Below are 21,649 nucleotides of genomic sequence, written 5' to 3'. Positions count from 1 at the left end.
GAGGTCAGCAGTTTGAGACCAGCCTGGCCAATATGGTGAAACCTGGTCTCTACTAAAAATACAAAAATCAGCTGGGCATGGTGACACACGCCTGTAATCCCAGCTACGCATAAGGCTGAGGCAGGAGAATCACTTGAACCCAGGAGGCAGAGGTTGCAGTGATTGTGCCATTGCACTTCAGCCTGGGTGACAGAGCAAGACTCCGTCTCAAAAAAAAAAAAAACAAAAAAGAAAAGAAAAGAAAATACCATTGTCTCAGCCCAAAATCTCCTTAAGCTGATAAGCAACTTCAGCAAAATCTCAGCATACAAAATCAATGTGCAAAAATCACAAGCATTCCGATACACCAATAACAAACAGAGAGCCAAATCCCATTCACAACTGCTACAAAGAGAATAAAATAACTAGGAATACAGCTTAGAAGGGAAGTGAAGGACCTTTTCAAGGAGAACTACAAACCACTGCTCAAGGAAATAAGGACACAAACAAATGGAAAAGCATTCCATACTCATGGATAGGAAGAATCAATATTGTGAAAATGGCCATATTGTCCAAAGTAATGTATAGATTCAATGCTATCCCCATCAAGCTACCATTGAGAATTAGAAAAAACTACTTTAAATTTCATGTGGAACCAAAAAAGAGCCCGTATAGCCAAGACAATCCTAAGCAAAAGGAAAAAGCTGGAGGCATCATGCTACCTAACTTCAAACTATACTACAAGGCTACAGTAACCAAAACAGCACGATACTGCTACCAAAACAGATATATAGACCAATGGAACAGAACAGAGGCCTCAGAAATAGCACCACACATCTACAACCATCTGATCTTTGACAAACCTGACAAAAGCAATGGGGAAAGGATTCCCTATTTAATAAATGGTGCTGGGAAAACTGGCTAGCTGTATGTAAAGCTGAAACTGGATCCCTTCCTTACACCTTATACGAAAATTAACTCAAGATGGATTAAAGACTTAAATGTAAGACCTAAAACCATAAAAACCCCAGAAGAAAACCTAGGCAGTACCACTCAGGACATAGGCATGGGCAAAAACTTCATGACTAAAACACCAAAAGCAAGTGCAACAAAAGCCAAAATTGACAATTGGGATCTAATTAAACTAAAGAGCTTCTGCACATCAAAAGAAACTATCATCAGAGTGAACAGGCAACCTACAGAATGGGAGAAAATTTTTGCAATGTATCCATCTGACAAAGGGCTAATATCCAGAATCACAAAGAACTTAAACAAATTTACAAGAAAAAAACAAACCCCATCAAAAAGTGGGCAAAGGATATGAACAGACACTTCTCAAAAGACGACATTTATGCAGCCAACAAACTTGAAAAACAGCTCATCATCACTAGTCATTAGAAAAATGCAAATCAAAACCACAATGAGATACCATCTCACCCCAGTTAGAATGGCGATCATTAAAACGTCAGGAAACAACAGATGCTGGAAAGGATGTGGAGAAATAGGAATGCTTTTACACTGTTGGTGGGAGTGTAAATTAGTTCAATCATTGTGGAAGACAGTGTGGTGATTCCTCAAGGATCTAGAACCAGAAATATCATTTGACCCAGCAATCCCATTACTGGGTATATAAATCATTCTACTGTAAAAACACATGAACACGTATGTTTATTGCAGCACTGTTCACAATAGCAAAGACTTGGAACCAACCCAAATGCCTATCAATGATAGATTGGATTCAGGAGATCGAAACCATCCTGGGTAACACAGTGAAACCCCGTCTCTACTGAAAATACAAAAAAATTAGCCAGGCATGGTGGCGGGTGCCTGTAGTCCCAGCTACTCAGGAGGCTGAGGCAGGAGAATGGCATGAACCTAGGAGGCGGAGCTTGCAGTGAGCCCAGATTGCGCCACTGCACTCCAGCCTGGGCGGCAGAGTGAGACACCATCTCAAAAAAAAAAAAAAAAAAAAACTGGATAAAAAAAATTTGGCGCATATACACTGTTATAAAGAAAGTTTTGGTGCCACAGAAGAAATAGCACTCAAATATAAAATTTTCTTTTTAATTCTCAGCAAGGCAAGTTACTTCTATAGAAGGGTGCACCCTTACAGATGGAGCAATGGTGCGTGCACACTTGGACAAGGGAGGGGAAGGGGTTCTTATCCCTGATGCATGTGGCCCCTGCTGCTGTGTCGTTCCCCTATTGGCTAGGGTTAGATCACACAGGCTAAACGAATTCCTATTGGCTAATTTAAAGACAGTGACGCAATGAGTGGTTTGGCGGGAAAAACGGTTATGACACAGCAGGTAATCAGAATGAGTCAGGGTGGAGCAGGGAATCGAAAAAGGTTGCTTTATGAGGAAGTTAAGTTTAAAAGAAGGCAAAGAATTGAACATACTGACATATTGATTCTTTGAAAAGAAATTTAGAACTCATATCTAACACCACCATGGAATACTATGTAGCCATAAAAAAGAATCAGTTCATGTCCTTTACAGGGACATGGATGAAGCTGGAAACCATTCTCAGCAAACTACCACAGGAACAGAAAACCAAACACTGCATGTTCTCACTCATAAGTGGGAGTTGAACAATGAGAACGCATGGACCCAGGAGGGGAACATCTCACACCAGGCTTGTCTGGGTTGGGGGGCTAGTGGAGGGATACCATTAGGAGAAATACCTAATGTAGATGACGGGTTGATGGGTGCAGCAAACCACCATGGCACATGTATACCTATGTAACAAACCTGTACATTCTGCACATGTATCCCAGAACTTAAAGTATAATAATTTTTTTAAAAAAAAACGCTAACTTTAGGCCGGGCGCAGTGGCTCATGCCTGTAATCCCAGCACTTTGGGAGGCCAAGGTGGGCGGATCACCTGAGGTTGGGAGTTCGAGACCAGCCTGACCAACATGGAGAAACCCTGTCTGTAGTAAAAATACAAAATCAGCCAGGCGTAGTGGCACATGCCTGTAATCCCAGCTACTAGGGAGGCTGAGGCAGGAGAATCACTTGAACCTGGGAGGCGGAGGTTGCGGTGAGCACAGATCGTGCCATTGCACTCCAGCCTGGGCAACAAGAGCAAAACTCCGTCTCAAAAAAAAAAAAAAAAAAAAAAGTGCTAACTTTGGTGGAAGTGTCCCAGATGTGTCTTTTTCATAGGCAGAGCAAGGACCCTCTTGGACAAAGGACAGGCAGCTTTCCTTCCTTCCCCTGTCTGTTGCTTCAGGGTGCTGGGAACAGGGAGCAAACACAACCACTCACAGCAAAGAGAGATTTCTGTTTAGATGAGAAGCTGAGGAAGGAGATGCCTAGCTGTCTCCCTGGCCGAGCAGAACCAGGAGTCCCCTGCTGTCCACTGCTGAGGCCATCGCACTGGGCTGCCTCTTGAGAGATAAGTACTGTTCCAAAAGTGTACCATCCACTAAAGAGAAGATACTCATCCTCATTTGTCAGCAGGGAGATACAGATTAAAATGACAATGAGCCGGCTGCAGTGGCTCACGACTCTGATCCCAGCACTTTGGGAAGCCGAAGAGGGAGGATCACTTGAGGTCCAGATCAAGAGTTCAAGACCAACCTGGCCAAAAAGGCCAAACGCTGTCTCTACTGAAAATACAAAATTTAGCCGGGTGTGCTGGTGCGTGCCTGTAGTCCCAGCTACTCGGGAGGCTGAGGCGGGAGAATAGCTTGAACCTGGGAGGCAGAGCCTGCAGAGAGCTGAGGTTGTGCCACTGCACACCAGCCTGGACAATAGAGCAAGACTCTGTCTCAAAAAATAAAAAAGAAGTAAAGTAAAATAAAATGTCCATGTGATATACTACACCACCAAAAGGATTAGGAAGACAATACCATGGCTGGGGAAGATGTGGAACAACAGAATTCTCACACACTGCTTATGAAAATGTAAACTACTCCCATTTTGGAAAACTGTTTGGTACACTCTCTACACATACCTATAACCCAGCGATCCCACTCACAGGTATAAACCCAATAGAATTACCCACATTCACCAAAGGACATGTATGAGAAAGTTCACAGCAGCACTAACAGTCACAGCCAAAACTGGAAGCAAGTTGAAGGCCCATCAACAGTGGAATAATTTTTTTTTGTTTTTTCTTTCCTTTTTTTTTTTTTTTTTTTGAGACAGAGTCTTACTCTTGTCACCCAGGCTAGAGTGCAGTGACGCAATCTAGGCTCAGTGCAACTTCTGCTTCCCGAGTTCAAGCGATTCTTGTGCCTCAGACTCTCCAGTAGCACGGACTACAGGTACCCACCACCACGCCCATCTAATTTTTGTATTTTTAGTAGAGATGGGGTTTCACCATGTTGACCAGGTTTCTCTGGTCATGCAACAACATGGATGAGCCAGTAACATAATGATCAGCAAAAGAAGCTAAACCTAAGAGGGTACTTAATGGTAGGATTCCATGGATAATGTTGAACATGGACAGTAATAACTGATAGTGGTAGAATGTCAAGGCATGGGTTACGTTTGTCCCGGGATGGGGAGAGTGGCCTGGGAGTATGAGGAGTGTTGTGGTATCTTAGTAACATTCTGTTTCTTGATTTGGGTGGTGGTGACAAATATGTGTTCACACTTAGCTGTACACATCCATGCACTTTTCTATAGGAACGTTGTACTATATAGATGGTTTCTTATAAGTATGCCAAAACAGAGAAATCAAGAAAGAAAAGTATACATTCTGTCTTCATGAAACCAAGAGACACATGTAATTTCAATCATAATTTATGAAAAAGGACAGCTGATGAGAGAATAATAAATGACTTAACCAGAGTATATCATAAGAAGCAAGATTATTTGCACCATCTTTTAAAAAAAATGTAATAGAGAATTGGAGACCCCATATGCTAGGGAAGAACAGGAATTGGAAGTTCATGTAAAAAGCAGTTAGAATTAACAAGACCAGAAGTTATATATATTTGGAGAAACAACCTCAGAAACTCACAACTCCAGCCCTGTGGCATTTGGAGAGGGAATGATCAGACCAAAATGGGGACAAAATAAAGTCTGTCTTCTGAACATCCCAACCCCTTTCGCAGTGCCACTCCAAGTTTAGACTGCAGACCAGAAGACCTCTCTCTGAACTAACTCAGAGAAAAGACCTACAGAGATTGACATCTAGGGATCGCCAGTGAAAATGCCACTTGATTGATTGCCCTACAGTGAAAGCCAGCAGTTGAATTGCTCTTAGTTCCCTATTCTTACATGCATAGCCAGCCAGCCAAGCAGTAGCAGAAGGAAAAGTCTACAACATAAAATACTGAAGTGAAAATAACTCCCAGGAAATGGACAACACAAAGAGTAGAAGATATCAAAAAATATGCCGCAAAAGTACAAGAAAAAGTATCCATTAAATAGGGGGAAAAAAGACTGTGAGAAGATAAAAGATACAGGTTTTGAAAATTACTATTAGAGGCCAGGCGTGGTGACTCACACCTGTAATCCCAGCACTTTGGGATAATTCTTTTCAATAGAGTACTGCCTCCACAAAGAACTGGCCGCATGGTTCCCGTGTCTAGTGTTCCATCTATGAAATAGGGCAGTTCCTCCTACCTTTGCCACCCCAACAGGTCGTTCAAAGAACAAAGGAACTCAAAATGACCTAAGGTGCTCCATAGTCCTATGCAAACGGAGGCACTGAGGGGTAACAGCTAATCCTGCTAGGGCTCAACTCCTCTCAGGATGGAGGCATTTGAAGAATCTGCTTTACTCTATTCAGTCAGAGGCACCCATTCTAGCCCCAATTATCACTGGAGCTGCAGCAAGCCTGTCAGTTTTCTCAGAAGTCCAATTTAAAACACTACAGGTTCAATGTCTGTGTAATCCGAGAAGGGACTCACGGTGGAGCTGCAAGGGTTACTGGAGTGCTGGAGAAAGCCCAGCCCCCGCTCACCTCCTCCAACCCCAGGGCTAACTCCAGCCTACCCTGGCCTCCCCTGCAGTCTCTAAAGCACACAGGAGAAGGAACCACAAGACTGAGCTGAACTCCAAGTACAAACTTTATTTCTATTACAAGGAAGTTAATAATAATTATAATAGTAAAATAAAAACAAGGGGAAGGGGCTCTGACACTTGGTTTTCAGAGCAAGCATGGGGCTGCGGCAGAGCCCAACATAGCCCCTGTGGGGACAGGGAGCCCTCAGCCCTCCCCATTAGAGAGCAGTGAGGACAAAAGATCCATGCTCCCCCAGGAACAGAAGGCAGTGATGCCAAATGCCAAGGAAGCAGCTTAAAACACAGTCCCCAGGGCACTCACCTCCAGCTCAACACATCAAAAGCCTCGTTACTGACAGACGTTGCAAGTGGCCTGAGCACCTTACCAGAGTGCCTCACACACACCTGGGACCCAATCGAGTGTGGACAGAGGTGGTACAGGGAGAGTTTGCCCAAAAACCCCCAAATTTAGGCCCCAACAGGGCAGAAAATCACTTTACTGGTTGGTATCAGGTTTCCAAAATCCTCCCCTCCTTCCACCGGGACAGCACAGCACCAAGGGGCAGTGGCGACACTAAGTCAAAAGGGAGCCCTGGCAGCCGAGGTTGCAGCTTGTATTTCACTGCTGCTGAAAGGTGGCAGCTAAGGCTGAAGCATTTCTCAACCACCACCCTGCTCCCTTCCCTCAAACCCAAACCCCCACAGTACAACCCCAAAAGACACAAAATGGTCATAACCTAGAAAAATCTAAAATCTGGAAAATCTCTCCCACCCAAAGAGCCAGAGAGGTGGGCCTGCACGGCGGCAAGTGCTGCTGTGCACAGAAGACAGGAACCGATGTAAAGTCTCTGGAGACACCATTACTCCTCCTCTTCCTCCTCTGCATGCCCAGCTCCTTGTTGCTTGGAGGGCTTTGCCTGGTAAACAACACAACACAAATGAAGCTTTATGTAAAAAGTGAAAGAGCAGTACTCCTCCCCTGGATCCCTGAAAATGTGCTGCTTCCATAGAAACCTCCTCAAAAGTCAAAGGAACAGTCTTTCAACCACAACCAGCCTGGTTCCAGCAACTTCTACAACTTCAGGAGCCACACCAGCCCCACCATGTCTGAGTCCCCCCTGAGCATCGTTGGGTTGGAGCCCACGTTACCTTTGCAGTTCTGCTGCGGTAGTTGGCAGCTGCAGGGGTGACCCGGGAATTCCTGCCACCTTCACTCCTACCACTGAAAGAAAACAATTGGAAACTAGCTCCTGAGGTGTCCCTGAGCAAAGGTCAACAAACTCAGAGGGAACAGGAAGCAGCCCTATGCTCGCAGACAAACCCCAAAAAACCCATGGGCCACAAAATAATTTTTTTGGAGTCAGGTGACAATACAGGAAAAATCCATACTCCTCCTCTTACCATGCAAGGACCTCAGTCTTACCCCAGGCCCAGCAAGGGTAACCAGGCCTTTGCCCATGTTTGCTTCAGCTACTCCCAGGCCCCATTCCTGGGCTACTGATTCTTACCTAGCTCCGTATCTCCCTGCAGGCCCATGGGGGAAAGAGGGCACAATGTTTTCTGGGTAGAGACTTTGAGGAGGGCGAATCACTGAAACGTGCCCAGGGGCTATGGCCCCATTTTGACTGTTTCGATTCCGCCCCTGGATGTCCTGGCTGTCTGAGTTGTTAAGCTTCAGCACACGAGGAGGGCTGGGCTGGCACCCAGGTCTGGGGCCTGATGTTGATCTTGATAGCTGGTTGTAGGTAGCTGTCACATTGTTAAAGGGTTGGCTGGGAGGCAGACAGGAGGTGGGCCCATTAGCAGTTTCCTGCTTAATATCATCCAGGTAACCAGAAGACAGGTCTCCTGAGAAGAGAAAATGGTAACAGCTTTAGGAAAAAGCCTGCTCTGGCTATAGTGCCAGGTTTAGGGCAAGAACAAAAAGATTCCAGATAGAAGACAACTGCTCAGCCAGGTGTGGTGGCTCATGCCTATAAACCCAGCACTCTGGGAGGCCAAGGCAGGTGGGTCACCTGAGGTCAGGAGTTCGAGACCAGCCTGGCCAACATGGTGAAATCCCATCTCTACTAAAAAAATAAAAATAAAAAATTAGCCAGGTGAGGTGGCAGACGGCTATAGCCTCAGCTACTCAGGAGGCTGACACCAGGAGAATCACTTAAACCCGGGAGGTGAAGGCTGCAGTGAGCCAAGATCATGCCACTGCACTCCAGCCTGGGCAAGACAGAGCAAGACTCTGTCTCAAAAAAAAAAAAGACAACTGCTCACCCCAAAAGGCTGCTGGACCCCACATCTCCAGGGCAGAGTTGGCGATATTTTATCTGTTCTGCATATATTATATGAGTCCTCAAAGACAGCCTCCTAACTATTCAACAACAGTGTGCAAGCAAACCTTGAAAAAAAATTTTTTTTTTTGAGATGGAGTCTTGCTCTGTCGCCCAGCCTGGAGTGCAATGGCATGATCGTGGCTCACTGCAGCCTCTGCCTCCTGGATTCAAGTGATTCTCCTGCCTCACCTCCCAAGTAGCTGGGACTACAGGCACCCGCCACAACGCCCGGCTAATTTTCCTATTTTTAGTAGAGACGGGGTTTCATGATGTTGGCCAGGCTGGTCTTGAACTCCTGACCTTGTGATCCACCCACCTCAGCCTCCCAAAGTGCTGGAATTACAGGCGTGAGCCACTATGCCCAGAGGAAAAATAATTTCTAATTGGTTTTGTAGTGGTGAGGTTTCAAAAACAGTTTACTTGCCTAAACATGAGGCTCTTAAGTAATAATAATAAGTTTGAGGCTGGGTATGACGGCTCACACCTGTAATCCCAACACTTTGGGAGGCCGAGCTGGGAGGAATACTTGAGCACAGGAGTTCAAGATCAGCCTGGACAATGTGGCAAAACCCCAACTCTACAAAAAATTAAAATAAAAATTAGCTGGGTGTGGTGGTGGGCACCTAGCCTACCTATAGTCCCAGCTACTCAGGAGGCTAAGGGTGGGAGAATAACTTGAGCTCAAGAAGTTGAGACTGCAGTGAGCTGTGATCATGCCACTGCACTCCAGCTTGGATGACTAAGAGACCCTGTCTTAAAAAAAAAAAAAAGAAAAATAATGTTTGAGGTCAGTCACAGTGGCCCACACCTGTAACCCCAATGCTTTGAGAGTCCAAGGCAGAAGGACTGCTTGAGGCCAAGAGTTCAAAATCACCCTGGGCAACATAGCAAGACCCTATCTCTACAAAAACAAAAAACTAGGTGGGTGTAGTAGAGTGTGCCTGTAGTCCCAGCTACTTGGGAGGCTGAGGAGGGAGATCACTTGAGCCCAGGAGTTTGAGGCTGTGGTAAGCTATGATTGTGTCACTGCACTCCAGCCTGGGTGACAGAGCAAGACTCTGTCTCTACAAAAAATTAAAAATAAATAACAATAGGTTTGAGTACCCTAAGTGTATTTCAACTTGAAATGGGGGTCCAGGGTAGCTACCATAAGGTCTGCAAATTATCTACAAATAGTCCACTAAGTGCACAGACAGGAAACCAGAAACTTACTACAAGCACTAACTACTACGTGTATCTCACGGATGTCCGCAAAGCCATTACCCTAAAAATCACACACTTGAGAGAGCTCAGTCTAATGTGGGATCACAACCACCTGCAGGAGTCTCCCATGAGACCTTAGTGTGTTTGGAAATTCGAGATGCAGGTAATCCCCACATTAGAGCAGTGGATGAGAAGTGGTAAACAGGCCGGAGCCAGCAGTGGACCTGCGGCCTTGGCTCAGTCCTGGCTAATAAATACCCTGGTGTCTGACACGCCTCCTGGGCAGCTCTGGTGAGTTCTCTTGAGGCTGGGAATCCAGTCTAGGAATCCCCTCTGTCACATGGTTGGTTGCTGTGGCTGGGCGTTGGTCACACTGGTCCTAAACAAGAAAAAACAGAATTAGTACCTCTGAATTGAGTCATTCCCAGAAAAGAGCACGCGATGGGAGGAACAGCAGGGTATTCCTTATCTGGATGGGGACTTTGACAACCTCTGAAAGTTCTGGGAACTTTCAGAAACCACACATTTGGAATGGTGAATTCAATCCCATCGGCACCTGAGGCACTGACAGAAGCACTTTCTGATTTGTGCAGGGATGAGGGAAGGGCTGGTCTTGGAGCAAAAAAAACCATTTCTTTCTTTTTTTCTCTTTTTTTTTTTTTTTTAAGACTACTCAAGTGCAATAGTGAGAAGAGGGGAAGGAGTAGAACAAGGAGTTCGATCTGTGACTGTGAACAATCAACTGAGATAACTCACTACCTTCAGAGCAGCTGAAAAGCATTTCTATACTCTCACCAGATTATTTATTTGTGTGGTTGCTTATTTCAGTCTGCCCTAGAGGGTAAGCAGTCTCTTATCTACTGTTTGATCCCAAAGCAGGAGTCTTTTTTTTTCTTTCTTTTTTTTTTTTGAGCCAGAGTCTCGCTCTGTCACCCAGGCTGGAGTGCAGTGGTCTGATCTCAGCTCACTACAACCTCCACCTCCCAAGTTCAAGTGATTCTCATGCCTCCGCCTCCCGAGTAGCTGGGATTACAGGCGCACACCACCACATTCAGCTAATTTTTGTATTTTTAGTAGAGACGGGGTTTCACCATGTTAGCCAGGCTGGTCTCAAACTTTTGACCTCAAGTGATCTGCCCGCCTCAGCCTCCCAAAGTGCTGGGATTACAGGCATAAGCCACTGCGCCTGGCCTCTGAAAAGCAGGAGTCTTTATTATAGAAATGAAATGTACAATGTTCTAGTAACAGCTGCATGGCATCAACTAAAGAAATGGTACCTGCAGTGTTGACTCCCACTCTCCGTAACATATACTATTGAGCAGAAAACATATTTTCCACTAACAGATTGGAATCCTATACTGTAAATGCTGAAAAATGACTTCATATTGTCTAGTCCAACTCCCTTACTTACAGATGGCCCCAGTGAGGGGCATCCATAGGACAAAACCAGAAGTAGACCCTCAGGTGTCCTACAGTGCAAGTCTCAAATGCCACCACAATGGGAAAAACCCACCTGGTGAAAAGCAGGGAGACTCTCATCTAAACCTTCTGACAAGGCTTCCTTCCACACCTGCTCAAATAGAGTCCTGGCTCTTTGGCCCTCAGCTAGTAATAAGATGGCTTCAGTTGCCTGAAGGGAGGGAAAGTCTGAAAGCCTGCGTATTGGTTACTACAGACAGCTCACAAAGATGACACGGCCAGAAGCCAAGTGTGTGCATTCCTTGTCAGGATGGAATGCAACTTAAAGGCTAAGGAAGTGTTCGCAGCTCTAGAAGCCTCAGGTTCACGCACAGAGCCACATGGACAAGGACTCCAGGGACCCTTACCTGGTGATGGAACAGCACCTCCTCTTCCAGCTGTACCCCACAGAATTCACAGGGGATGATGATGCTCTCCTCCACAAGGCGTGAACTGCTCAGGCCCATCAAAGAGTCTAACTGCTTACTTGCAGCCTGTTGCAAGAAGTTCTGGAAGATGACATCATGTTCCTCCACCCCTCTAGGGGAAGAGCTGCCAGTATTGAGTGAAGGTAAGGCACGTGAAGGGTTACAGCTTGTCTGTCATTCAAAAAATATACGTTAAAAACAAAAATCAGAGGTTAAAAAACTACATTCCTAAGATATTTTCTAGAAGTCAAATAATTTTAACAATGCTTGGCTGGGCACAGTGGCTCACGCCTGTAATCCCAGCACTTTGGGAGGCCGAGGCAGGCGGATCACGAGGTCAGGAGATCAAGACCAGCCTGGCCAAGATGGTGAAACCCCGTCTCTACTGAAAATACAAAAATTAGCCGGGCATGGTGGCACTTGCCTATAATCCCAGCTACTCGGGAGGCTGAGGCAGAGAACTGCTTGAACCTGGGAGGCGGAGGCTGCAGTGAGCCGAGCTCACGCCACTGCACTCCAGCCTGGGCGACAGAGTGAGACACCATCTCAAAACAAAACAAAACAAAACAAAACAAAACAAAATTAACAATGCTTAATATTGGAAAGAGGAACTAAAAGGGGGACTATACATAGAACACTCATTTTACTTTTAAATATTTTTGTGGGTTTTTTTAAAGTGTGTTCATGTGTTTATTCTTTTTAAATGAATTTGAAATGATTCAAGGTTCTTCCCCTCACACCCATACAGTAAAAGAGAGGCACAAATATTCTCTATTATCTCTGCTAATGGATTTTCTACAGTACTCCTAAAACAAAAACTACATGTATTCAAATAGTATATTATTTCATATATGAGGGAAAGTATGTTCCACTATACAGAGCATAGGCACTACTTAGTAGTTGTGGAAATGCCAGACTAAGCCAAACCAAATGAGCGTATTGAGGGAATAAGAAGTCCCTCCGGGCCAGGCGCGGTGGCTCACTCCTGTAATCTCAGCACTTTGGGAGGCCAAGGTGGGCAGGTCACGAGGTCAGGAGTTTGAGACCAGCCTAGCCAACATGGTGAAACCCTGTTTCTATGAAAAATACAAAATTAGCCAGGTATGGTGGTCCGTGCCTGTAGCCCAGCTACCCGGGAGGCTAAGGCAGAAGAATAGCTGGAACCCGGAAGGCAGAGGTTGCAGTGAGCCCAGATCACGTCACTGCGTTCTAGCCTAGGTGACAGAGTGAGACTCCATCTCAAAAAATAAAAATAAAAAATAAAAAAATAAAAAACACAGAAGTTCCCTCCATCAGGTAATCCTCAAACACATAAAGCTATTTGCTCATCATTCCTAAATGGCTCGAGAATAGTCAGTCATTCAAATAACTGACACCTTTTTGGATACCAAGTATTTAGAGATTCTGAAACCGGGAAAACTCAGAACCTGCCCTCAGGGAACTCAGCCTAGTGACGCAGACCAACAGGAGATCAGAAGACCACATCATAAAGTGATAAACTATAAGAGAGGTGGGCACGGACTTTCAGAAGCACACAGGTGTGGTTCCTGACCTAGCCTTCATAGTACCTCTCAGGATGGCTTCCATAAAGTCACATCTGAACCAACTCTACAAGTAAGGGGGCTCTGTTGTTGGATGTGTTAAGGAGACAGTGGCAGAAGGCCAGACACCTTTCAGGTAGATAAAGGAATGTGTAGAAAACACCCTTGACGTTTCTAGAAAAATGCAAGGACTTCAATACAGCTCCAATAAATCAAAATGTGGCATGAGATGAGACCAGATCACAAGACGGGTAGTGGAGATATATGTGCACCAGTCACTACCACATGAAAGGACTGCTAGCATGAGATTTCTAGGTCTGCTGAAATGAGCATCATTCCCCGCCCCCTTTGTTTTTTTGGTAGAGCTGGGGTCTCACTATGTTGCCCAGACTGGCCTCAAACTCATGGGCTCAAGCAATCCTCCCACCTCAGCCTCCTGAGTAGCTGGGACTACAGGCATAAACTACTGCCATCACTTTTTCTAAGAAGGAACAAGGCTAAGTTTTCATATCTGTATGCCAGTCACACCATGGAAAAGAACATTTGCTATTCCTACCACGGGCATTGTATTAAAATGATTTGTTCAAGGCCTCATGTGGCCTGTAACACCAATTACGGCCTGCATACATTCCAACAAAAAGTCCTCAAGTAATTCATAACACACCTGATGGTCAATCAGCAGTTCCTCTGGGTAGAGCTCCTCACAAAATTCACAAGGCAACATAGTCTCGTCAGCTGCACCTAGGTATTAGGCCACATAATGAGACTCAGGATGAACAAAAACAAATTTGAATTTAACCTTTTATCCTCTTTATGGGGTCTTATATAGAAGTTTAGCTTTCTTTAATGTTTCTTATAGACAGCAATTTGTGGGGCTGTATATTCTCAGAGGGAACCCATCTAAGAGATAAACTCTAGGCAAAAACTTCCACTATGAAACAAGAAATGTACTTGACCCCAGTTTCCTGAGTAGCAGTATAGTAGTAGTTTACCTGCTACTCACTACTCTAAGGAAGCGATTTAAATCGTAGGCAATAATCTTAAGTGTTTTCCACACACTATTTCAATCCTCAGAATAAACTTACGAAGCAGATCCTACATTATCCTTATTTTACAGATAAAGAAATTGAGCAAACTGGCAAATAATATCATGAATACTCCTCCCAGTACCAAAACACCCAAAAAATCCTGACTAAAAGTAACAGAAGTGAACAAATCGATACATTTTAAAACCAAGATTCCCAGACACAACACCCTCAGTAAGACTGCTAAACAAATGGGAGGTGAACAATGGGGGGATGCAGGGAAATTAACCCTTCAACCCAACTAGATTTTAGTTCTGGGTAGAAGAGAGAAAAGTCTCTACCAAGTAGAGTAACTAGAGCTTGGCCCCTTATATAGGTTTGGGGTCACAGTCTGTGCTTATGATTTTTATGTTTCTATTTTTACATAAATTCACATTTGTGATTTTTTTTGGAGGCAGGGTCTCACTCTGTTGCCTAGATTGGAGTGCAGTGGTGCAATCTTGGCTCACTGCAGCCTCGATCTCCCAGGCTCAAGAGATCCTGCCACTCAGCCTCCCCAGTAGCTGAGACTACAGGTGTGTGCCACCATGCCTAGCTAGTTTTTATTTTGTGTAGAAATGAGGTCTGAACTCCCTGGCTCAAATGATCCTCTCGTCTCAGCCTCCCAAAGTGTTGGGATTACAGGAATGAGATATGATGCTTTCTAAAAGTCCAAGCCGGCCAGGCATGGTAGCTCATGCCTATAATCCCAGCACTTTGGGAGGCCAAGGTGGGTGGATTACCTGAGGTCAGGAGTTCCAGACCAACCTGAGCGACATGGTGAAACCCCATCTCTACTAAAAACACAAAAATTAGCAGGGCATGGTGGTGCAAGCCTGTAATCCCAGCTACCCTGGAAGCTGAGGCAGGAGAAATCACTTGAACCCCAGAGGCGGAGGTTGCAATGAGCCAAGATCACACCACTGCACTCCAGCCTGGGCAACAGAGGGAGATTGTCACAGAGAAAAAAAAAAAAAAGTCCAGGCCAAAAGCTTAATTTAAAGTTACCCCTAATGGTAGTATCTCTATGTGCCTATCAGAAGCACATATAAATTCTCAGAGGAACATGCCAGAAAACTTGGTGTTCACACAAACACCCACACACACATGCACACACGCACACACACACACAGAGCAAGCCTCCATGAACAGGAGACAGCAGAAACAACATAGCAAAGAAACAGTTTGTGCTATTTTTGACACAAAAGAAAATAAGTATATTTAACATGTTTAAAGACATGTTAAAGAGGGAACTATGCTGGGTGCAGTGGCTAACGCCTGTAATCCCAGTCCTTTGGGAGGCCAATGGGTGGCACAGATTGCTTGAGCTCAGGAGTTCGAGACTAGCCTGGGCAACACAGTAAGGAACCATCTCCACTAAAAATACAAAAACATAGGTAGTGGTGCATCCCTGTGGTCCCAGCTACATAGGAGACTGAAGTGGGACGATCACTTGAGGCCTGGGGGCGGAGGCTGCAGTGAGCTGAGATCACACTACTGCACTCCAGCCTCAGTGACAGAGCGAGATTCTGTCTCAAAAACAAAAGACAAAAAACAAAACAAAAAAAAACCAAAGAGGGAACTGTAATATGACTATGGAACAAAAGATTATTTTAAAAATAAAAAAAGATTATTTTTAAAAATTAGGAGGTACAATGAGGAAAAGGATCAAACAGAACTCAAAATTAAATATATAATCACTAAAGTGAAAATCTTAATGGACACTTTATACAACAGATTAGAAATAACTAAGGAGAAAAATCAGTGAACTAGAAGACAGATAAGAAATTACCCAGAATATCTGGGCGCAGTGGCTCACACCTATAATCCCAGAACTTTGGGAGGCTGAGGCGGGTGGATCACCTGAGGTCAAGAGTCTGGCCAACATGGTGAAACCCCGTCTCTACTAAAAATACAAAAAAACTAGCCGGGCGTGGCTGGGCACGGTGGCTCACACCTGTAATCCCAGCACTTTGGGAGGCCGAGGTGGGCGGATCACGCAGTCAGGAGATTGAGACCATCCTGGCTAACATGGTGAAACCCCATCTCTACTAAAAATACAAAAAATAAGATGGGCGTGGTGATGGGCGCCTGTAGTCCCAGCTACTCAGGAGGCTGAGGCAGGAGAATGGCGTGAACCCAGGAGGTGGAGCTTGCAGTGAGCCCAGATCGCGCCACTGCACTCCAGCCTGGGCGACAGAGCAAGACTCCATCTTAAAAAAAAAAAAAAAAATTAGCCGGGCATGATGGCACATGCCTGTAATCCCAGCTACTCGGGAAGTTGAAGCAGGAGTATCACTTGAGCCCAGGAGGCAGAGGTTGCAGTAAGCCGAGATTGCGCCATTGCACTCCAGCCTGGGCAAGAGCGAAACTCCATCTCCAAAAAAAAAAAAAAAGTTCAGAATAGTATAGCAAATACCCATATACTTCTCATCTATATTCACAAAGTTTAATATTTCCTCAGTATTTATTCCCCTGAACTATTTGAGGATAAGTCTGAACATGTAACGTTTTATTCCTAAGTACTTCATCATGTGTCTTTGAAGAACAAGGTCACTGCTTTCTCCTATGTAAACAATACAGATGTCACTCTCAGCAACTTTAATGTAAGTTCTCTACTTGTACAATAATGTCCTTAAGAGCTTTTTTTTTTTTTTTTTGAGACAAGGTCTCACTCTGTCACCGGGCTGGAGCAGTGGCACAATTTCAGCTCACTGCAACCTCCGCCTCCTGGGTTCAAGCGCTCGCCTGTAATCCCAGCTACTCGGGAGGCTGAGGCACGAGAATCACTTGAACCCAGGAGGCAGAGGGGGCAGTGAGCCGAGATCATGCCACTGCACTCCAGCCTGGGTGACAGGGCGAGACTGTCCCCCCCAAAAAAAAAATGAAACGAAAAATAAGGCAAATTCTATCTCATTAAAATCTTTCAATTGTATAAGAATTGTACAACCTGACTTACAAAAACTGTAGAGAAAGAGGCTAGTACAGAATAAGCAAGCCTACCCTTTATGTCACTCAGAGAACTGGGACCGCCATGAGACTGGTCTGCCTCACATACGGCCCTCCAAAAGTCCTGCTCTGCCACACTGGAGGCTTGGCCTTCATTTTGCAGACTTAGGGCCAACATGAAGTCCAAGTTTGCACTGTCTTCACCACCCTCTTTGGGGGGCTGTTGGCCTCTATTCCGTTCCTGCCTCTCTTGTTCTTCAACTGAAAAATAAAAAAAACAAAAACCAGCATTCAGGATACATTAGAAATGTTACCACCCTCAACTCAAGTCCATGCCTAGCAAATAGTCAAGGTTTACAGGCATCTGGGTAGGAACAAAAATGACCATGCTCAACCAGCTCTCTTCACCCTCTGGGTCTCCTAGCTCTGAACATTAAAGTCTGCCATATGAAAAGGCTCCATTATTATTCTAATTGTATTATTAAGCAATATTACTAAGCCATAATTATGAGACAGGCACTGCGCTAAACATTTTATACTTATTTTCTGAATTATAGTAGAATGGTTTAAAGCACGATGTCAGATTACCTGAATTCAAATCTTAGTTCTACCTTCAATTTTACCTACCTTCAAATAATGAGACAATTAAATGAGTTAATACATATAAAGCACTTTGCAAATGCCTAAGGGAAGTAAGATACAGGTTGAGCATACCAATCCAAAAATCCAAAATCTGAAACTTTTTGGGCATCAATGAGACTCTCAAAGAAAACGCTCACTGGAACATTTTGGATTTCAGATTTCTCAGATTTGAGATACGCATCCAGTATATATAATGCAAATACTTCAAAAGTCAAAACACTTCTAGCCCCAAGTATTTTGGATAAGGGACACTCAATCTGTGTAAGTGCTGGCTATATACAAGACTGTCATCATCCTCACCATTATGAACCCTAACTATAATCCAATAGAGACTATTTCCATTTTATAGGAAAGTGAGGTATTCCCAGTGTTACTCAGCTACAGTCAGGTTTCTATAATCAAGATCTATCTGGCCCCAAAGCCCTGTTCCCATTTGCCTTGGGATTTTGATACCATTCTAGTTCCCTAATCCCAAGCACAACTCACACAGATTATTCTGAATTGAAACCTGGGCTGTAATGTTCCTTTGGTTGGTAGTTCTATCGTGGAAAACATCTGATTCAAAGGCTCTCAAGGGCCTTTGTGGCAGCCTCATGGGTGGGTCCAGAGCCTCAATTTGTCTGAGGAGTTGGGATGCAATCCAGATTCCATCCTGACCCCAAGATTCATCATATGCATTAGGAGGTATGGCAACCTCATTTCTCTTTTCCTCCCCCTCTCTCCCACAAACTTCAGGGTGAGTCTTCAGATCTTTCACAAGGACATTGCGACCACAGATGCCACATAGTTCCGTCCGGGCACCACAATAATCTTCATGTTCCTTCAGTTTGAGAATGGAAAGTTCTAAATCACAGTGCTGGCAGACAGCAAGCCGCAAAGGGCACTCAGTCTCCTACAAACCAGAGGAATGAGGTAGTTAATATGCATATTTAGGAGACGTGTGTTTTAGTATAGGGCAAGGAAAGCCAAGAGTATCTACTGCAATCTCTTCCAACCCTAGATTATCCTGCCATTATTTTTATGTATTTAATATTTAAGAGTCACAGTTTCCCCTTTCGTTCCTGCCACAATGTTCTATAAAGGAAAATAAAATATTAGAGGGAGTCCACTACTCAGCCATCCTAACTATCATATCGTTTTGTGCGCGCATTACTAAGTAATCTAAAACCAGCCAGAGAAGCCCAGGAGCAAATAACAAGAATCATAGCAATTCAGATGTTTGTCAAAGCTCCAATGTCCCTGTCCCCTACCAACTACTCCAATTCAGTCTTAACTACCTAATAATGAGGAAAAGAACCTGCATTTTAGAAAGACACAGGTTTCTCTAACCTTCATATTTGTATTCAGCATAGGTTTTATTTTTTATTTATTATTATTATTTTTTGAGACAGAGTATCGCTGTCGCCCAATGACAGAGTGGTGTGCATGGTGCAATCTCGGCTCACTGCAACCTCCACCTCTCGGGTTCAAGCAATTCCTGTGCCTCAGCTTCCTGAGTTGCTTGGGACCACAGGTGTGTGCCACCACATCCAGCTACATTTTTAGCACAGAAGGGGTTTCACCACATTAGCCAAGTTGGTCTCAAACTCCCAGCCTCAAGTGGTGTAAGCCACTACTCCTGGCAAATACGTGTTATTTATCCAATAAAAGAGCTTTGGGGGCCAGGCACAGTGACCCACACCTGTAATCCCAGCACTCCGGGAGGCTAAGGCAGGCAGATCACCTGAGGTCAGGAGTTTGAGACCAGCCTGACCAACATGGTGAAACCCTACTCTACTAAAAATACAAAAATTAGCAAGGTGTGGTGGCATTCACCTATAGGTCCAGCTACTTGGGAGGCTGAGGTAGGAGAATTGCTTGAATCCAGGAGGCAGAGGTTGCAGTGAGCTGGGATCACACCACTGCAGTCCAGCCTAGGTGACAGAGTGGGGACGGAAAAAAAAAAAAAAAGCTTTTGAAAAAAAACTTCTGAATTGGCATTACATCTACATAGTATCAAATTTTATTTTTTAATTTTAATTTTTCTTTTATTTTTTGAGACAGGATCTCAGTGTCACCCAGGCTGGAGTGCAATGGTGCGATCATGGCTTACTGCAGCCTTGACCTCCTGGGCTCAAGTGATCCTCCCACCTCAGCCTCCCAAGTAGCTGGGAACCACAGGCACGTGCCATCATGCCTAGGTAGGTTTTTTGCTTTATTTTTATTTTGTAGAGACAAGGGTCTCCTTATGTTGCCCAGATTGATCTCAAACTCTTAGGCTCAAGCAGTCCTCCTGCCCTGGCCTCCCAAAGTGCTGGGATTACAGGCGTGAGCCACTGTGCCCAGCTGGTATACAATTTTAAAGCCCAAAAAGGATATATGTAAAAATCGTGTCTCTTCTTCCCTGTTCCTCAGCTACCTAAGGCCTTTTTATCAATTTATTGTGTTTCCTGCAAGAGATAGTTCATGCATATATAAACAGTGCTGAAAATGTTGGAGTAGCATTTAGAATAGAACTTCGATTTTTTTTTTTTTTTTTTTGAGATGGCGTTTCGCTCCTGTTGCCTAGGCTGGAGTACAATGGCATGATTTCGACTCACTGCAACCTCCGCCTCCTGGGTTCAAGCAATTCTCCTGCCTCAGCCTCCCAAGTAGCTGGGATTAAAGGCACCCACCACCACACCTAGCTAATTTTTGTATTTTTAGTAGAGATGGAGTTTCACCACGTTGGCCAGTCTGGTTTTGAACTCTTGACCTCATGTGATCTGCCCACCTCGGCCTCCCAAAGTGCTGGGATTATAGGCATGAGCCACCACTCCCGGCCAAGAAATGCTGAAGATCAAGGCTGCGGGATGCTCCCTACTGAATGGGAAAACTGTCCTTGGTTCTACATAGGCTGTAGACACAGCCTTTCTGCCAGCAACTGTTCCTGCAAGGAACTTTAGCTCAACTGAACATACTGTCACGTGGTTCCTTGAAGGGGTACAGCACTGATTTCAGTTGCATTATAAAATATTGAGTGGTGCTTTTGACTATTAGTTTATGTCAACACTTGAAAACATGGTGAGCCCGTTTTTTTGTTTGTTTGTTTGTTTTAGATGGAGTTTCACCCTGTGACCCAGGCTGGAACGCAATGGTACGATCTTGGCTCACTACAACCTCCGCCTCCCAAGTTCAAGCAATTTTCCTGCCTCAGCCTTCCGGGTAGCTGGGATTACAGGCACGCGTCCCATGCCCAGCTAATTTTTGTATTTTTAGTAGAGACGGGGTTTCACCATGTTGGCCGGGCTGGTCTCAAACTCCTGACCCCATGATCCACCCGCCTCAGCCTCCCAAAGTGCTAGGATTACAGGTGTCAGCCACTGCACCTGACTGGATTTTTAAATTGGTGAATTAATATACTCTTTCAACGTTGGCCAGTTTTGGCCAGGTGCCATAGCTCACACCTGTGATCTCAGCACTTGGGAAAGCCAAGGGAAGATCACTTGAGGCCAAGAGTTTGAGACTAGCCTGGGCAACATAGCAAGACCCCCAACTCTATGAAAAACAAAAATAAATAAAATTAGCCAGGCATAGTGGCCTATCCCTGTAATCCCACCTATGTAGGTAGATCATTTGAGCCCGGGAATTTGAGGCTGCAGTGAGTTATGATCATGCCACTGCATGCTAGCCTGGGTGACAGAGTGAGACTCTGTCTCTTAAAAAAGGTTTTTAATTAAAAAAAAAAAAGAAAAATGACAGGGCATGGTGGCTCACGCCTGTAATCCCAGCACTGTGAGAGGTCAAGGCAGTTGGATCACCCAAGGTCAGGAATTCGAGATCACCCTGGCCAACATGGCAAAATCCCATCTCTACTAAAAATACAAAAAAAATTAGCCAGGCATGGTGGAGCACACCTGTAATCCCAGCTACTTGGGAAGCTGAGGAAGGAGAATCGCTTGAACCTGGGAGGTGGAGGTTGCAGTGAGCCAAGATCGCACCACCACACTCCAGCCTCCATGACAGGAGCAAGACTCCATCTCAAAAAAAAGACAAAAAAACTTTGGGCTGAGTACAGTGGCTCATGCCTGTAATCCTAGTACTTTGGGAGGCTGAGGCAGGAGGATCACTTG

General features: G+C 44.8%; 1 protein-coding gene across 3 annotated transcripts in view; it reads right to left on the bottom strand.

The window, feature by feature from the left end:
- Positions 1 to 5,993: 5,993 nt before the first annotated feature.
- TRAFD1 (TRAF-type zinc finger domain containing 1) overlaps positions 5,994 to 21,649 on the bottom strand; it is a 26,795-nt gene continuing 11,139 nt past the window's right edge. For all 3 annotated transcript variants that reach the window (XM_011997901.1, XM_011997902.1, XM_011997900.1), the window contains exons 5-12: positions 18,045 to 18,450; positions 16,971 to 17,177; positions 13,568 to 13,644; positions 11,303 to 11,533; positions 9,735 to 9,855; positions 7,455 to 7,794; positions 7,096 to 7,168; positions 5,994 to 6,863 (exon numbers count right to left, since the gene is read on the bottom strand). In XM_011997901.1, the coding sequence (XP_011853291.1) occupies positions 6,807 to 6,863; positions 7,096 to 7,168; positions 7,455 to 7,794; positions 9,735 to 9,855; positions 11,303 to 11,533; positions 13,568 to 13,644; positions 16,971 to 17,177; positions 18,045 to 18,450 (1,512 nt within the window). In that variant the 3' untranslated portion in view covers positions 5,994 to 6,806. The remainder of the gene's footprint in view (positions 6,864 to 7,095; positions 7,169 to 7,454; positions 7,795 to 9,734; positions 9,856 to 11,302; positions 11,534 to 13,567; positions 13,645 to 16,970; positions 17,178 to 18,044; positions 18,451 to 21,649) is intronic.

Source organism: Mandrillus leucophaeus, unplaced genomic scaffold (genome assembly GCF_000951045.1).
Source record: "Mandrillus leucophaeus isolate KB7577 unplaced genomic scaffold, Mleu.le_1.0 Scaffold55, whole genome shotgun sequence".
Lineage (NCBI taxonomy): Eukaryota > Metazoa > Chordata > Mammalia > Primates > Cercopithecidae > Mandrillus > Mandrillus leucophaeus.
Note: the sequence above shows the minus strand (reverse complement) of the source record. Positions and strands in the feature narration are given on the sequence as shown.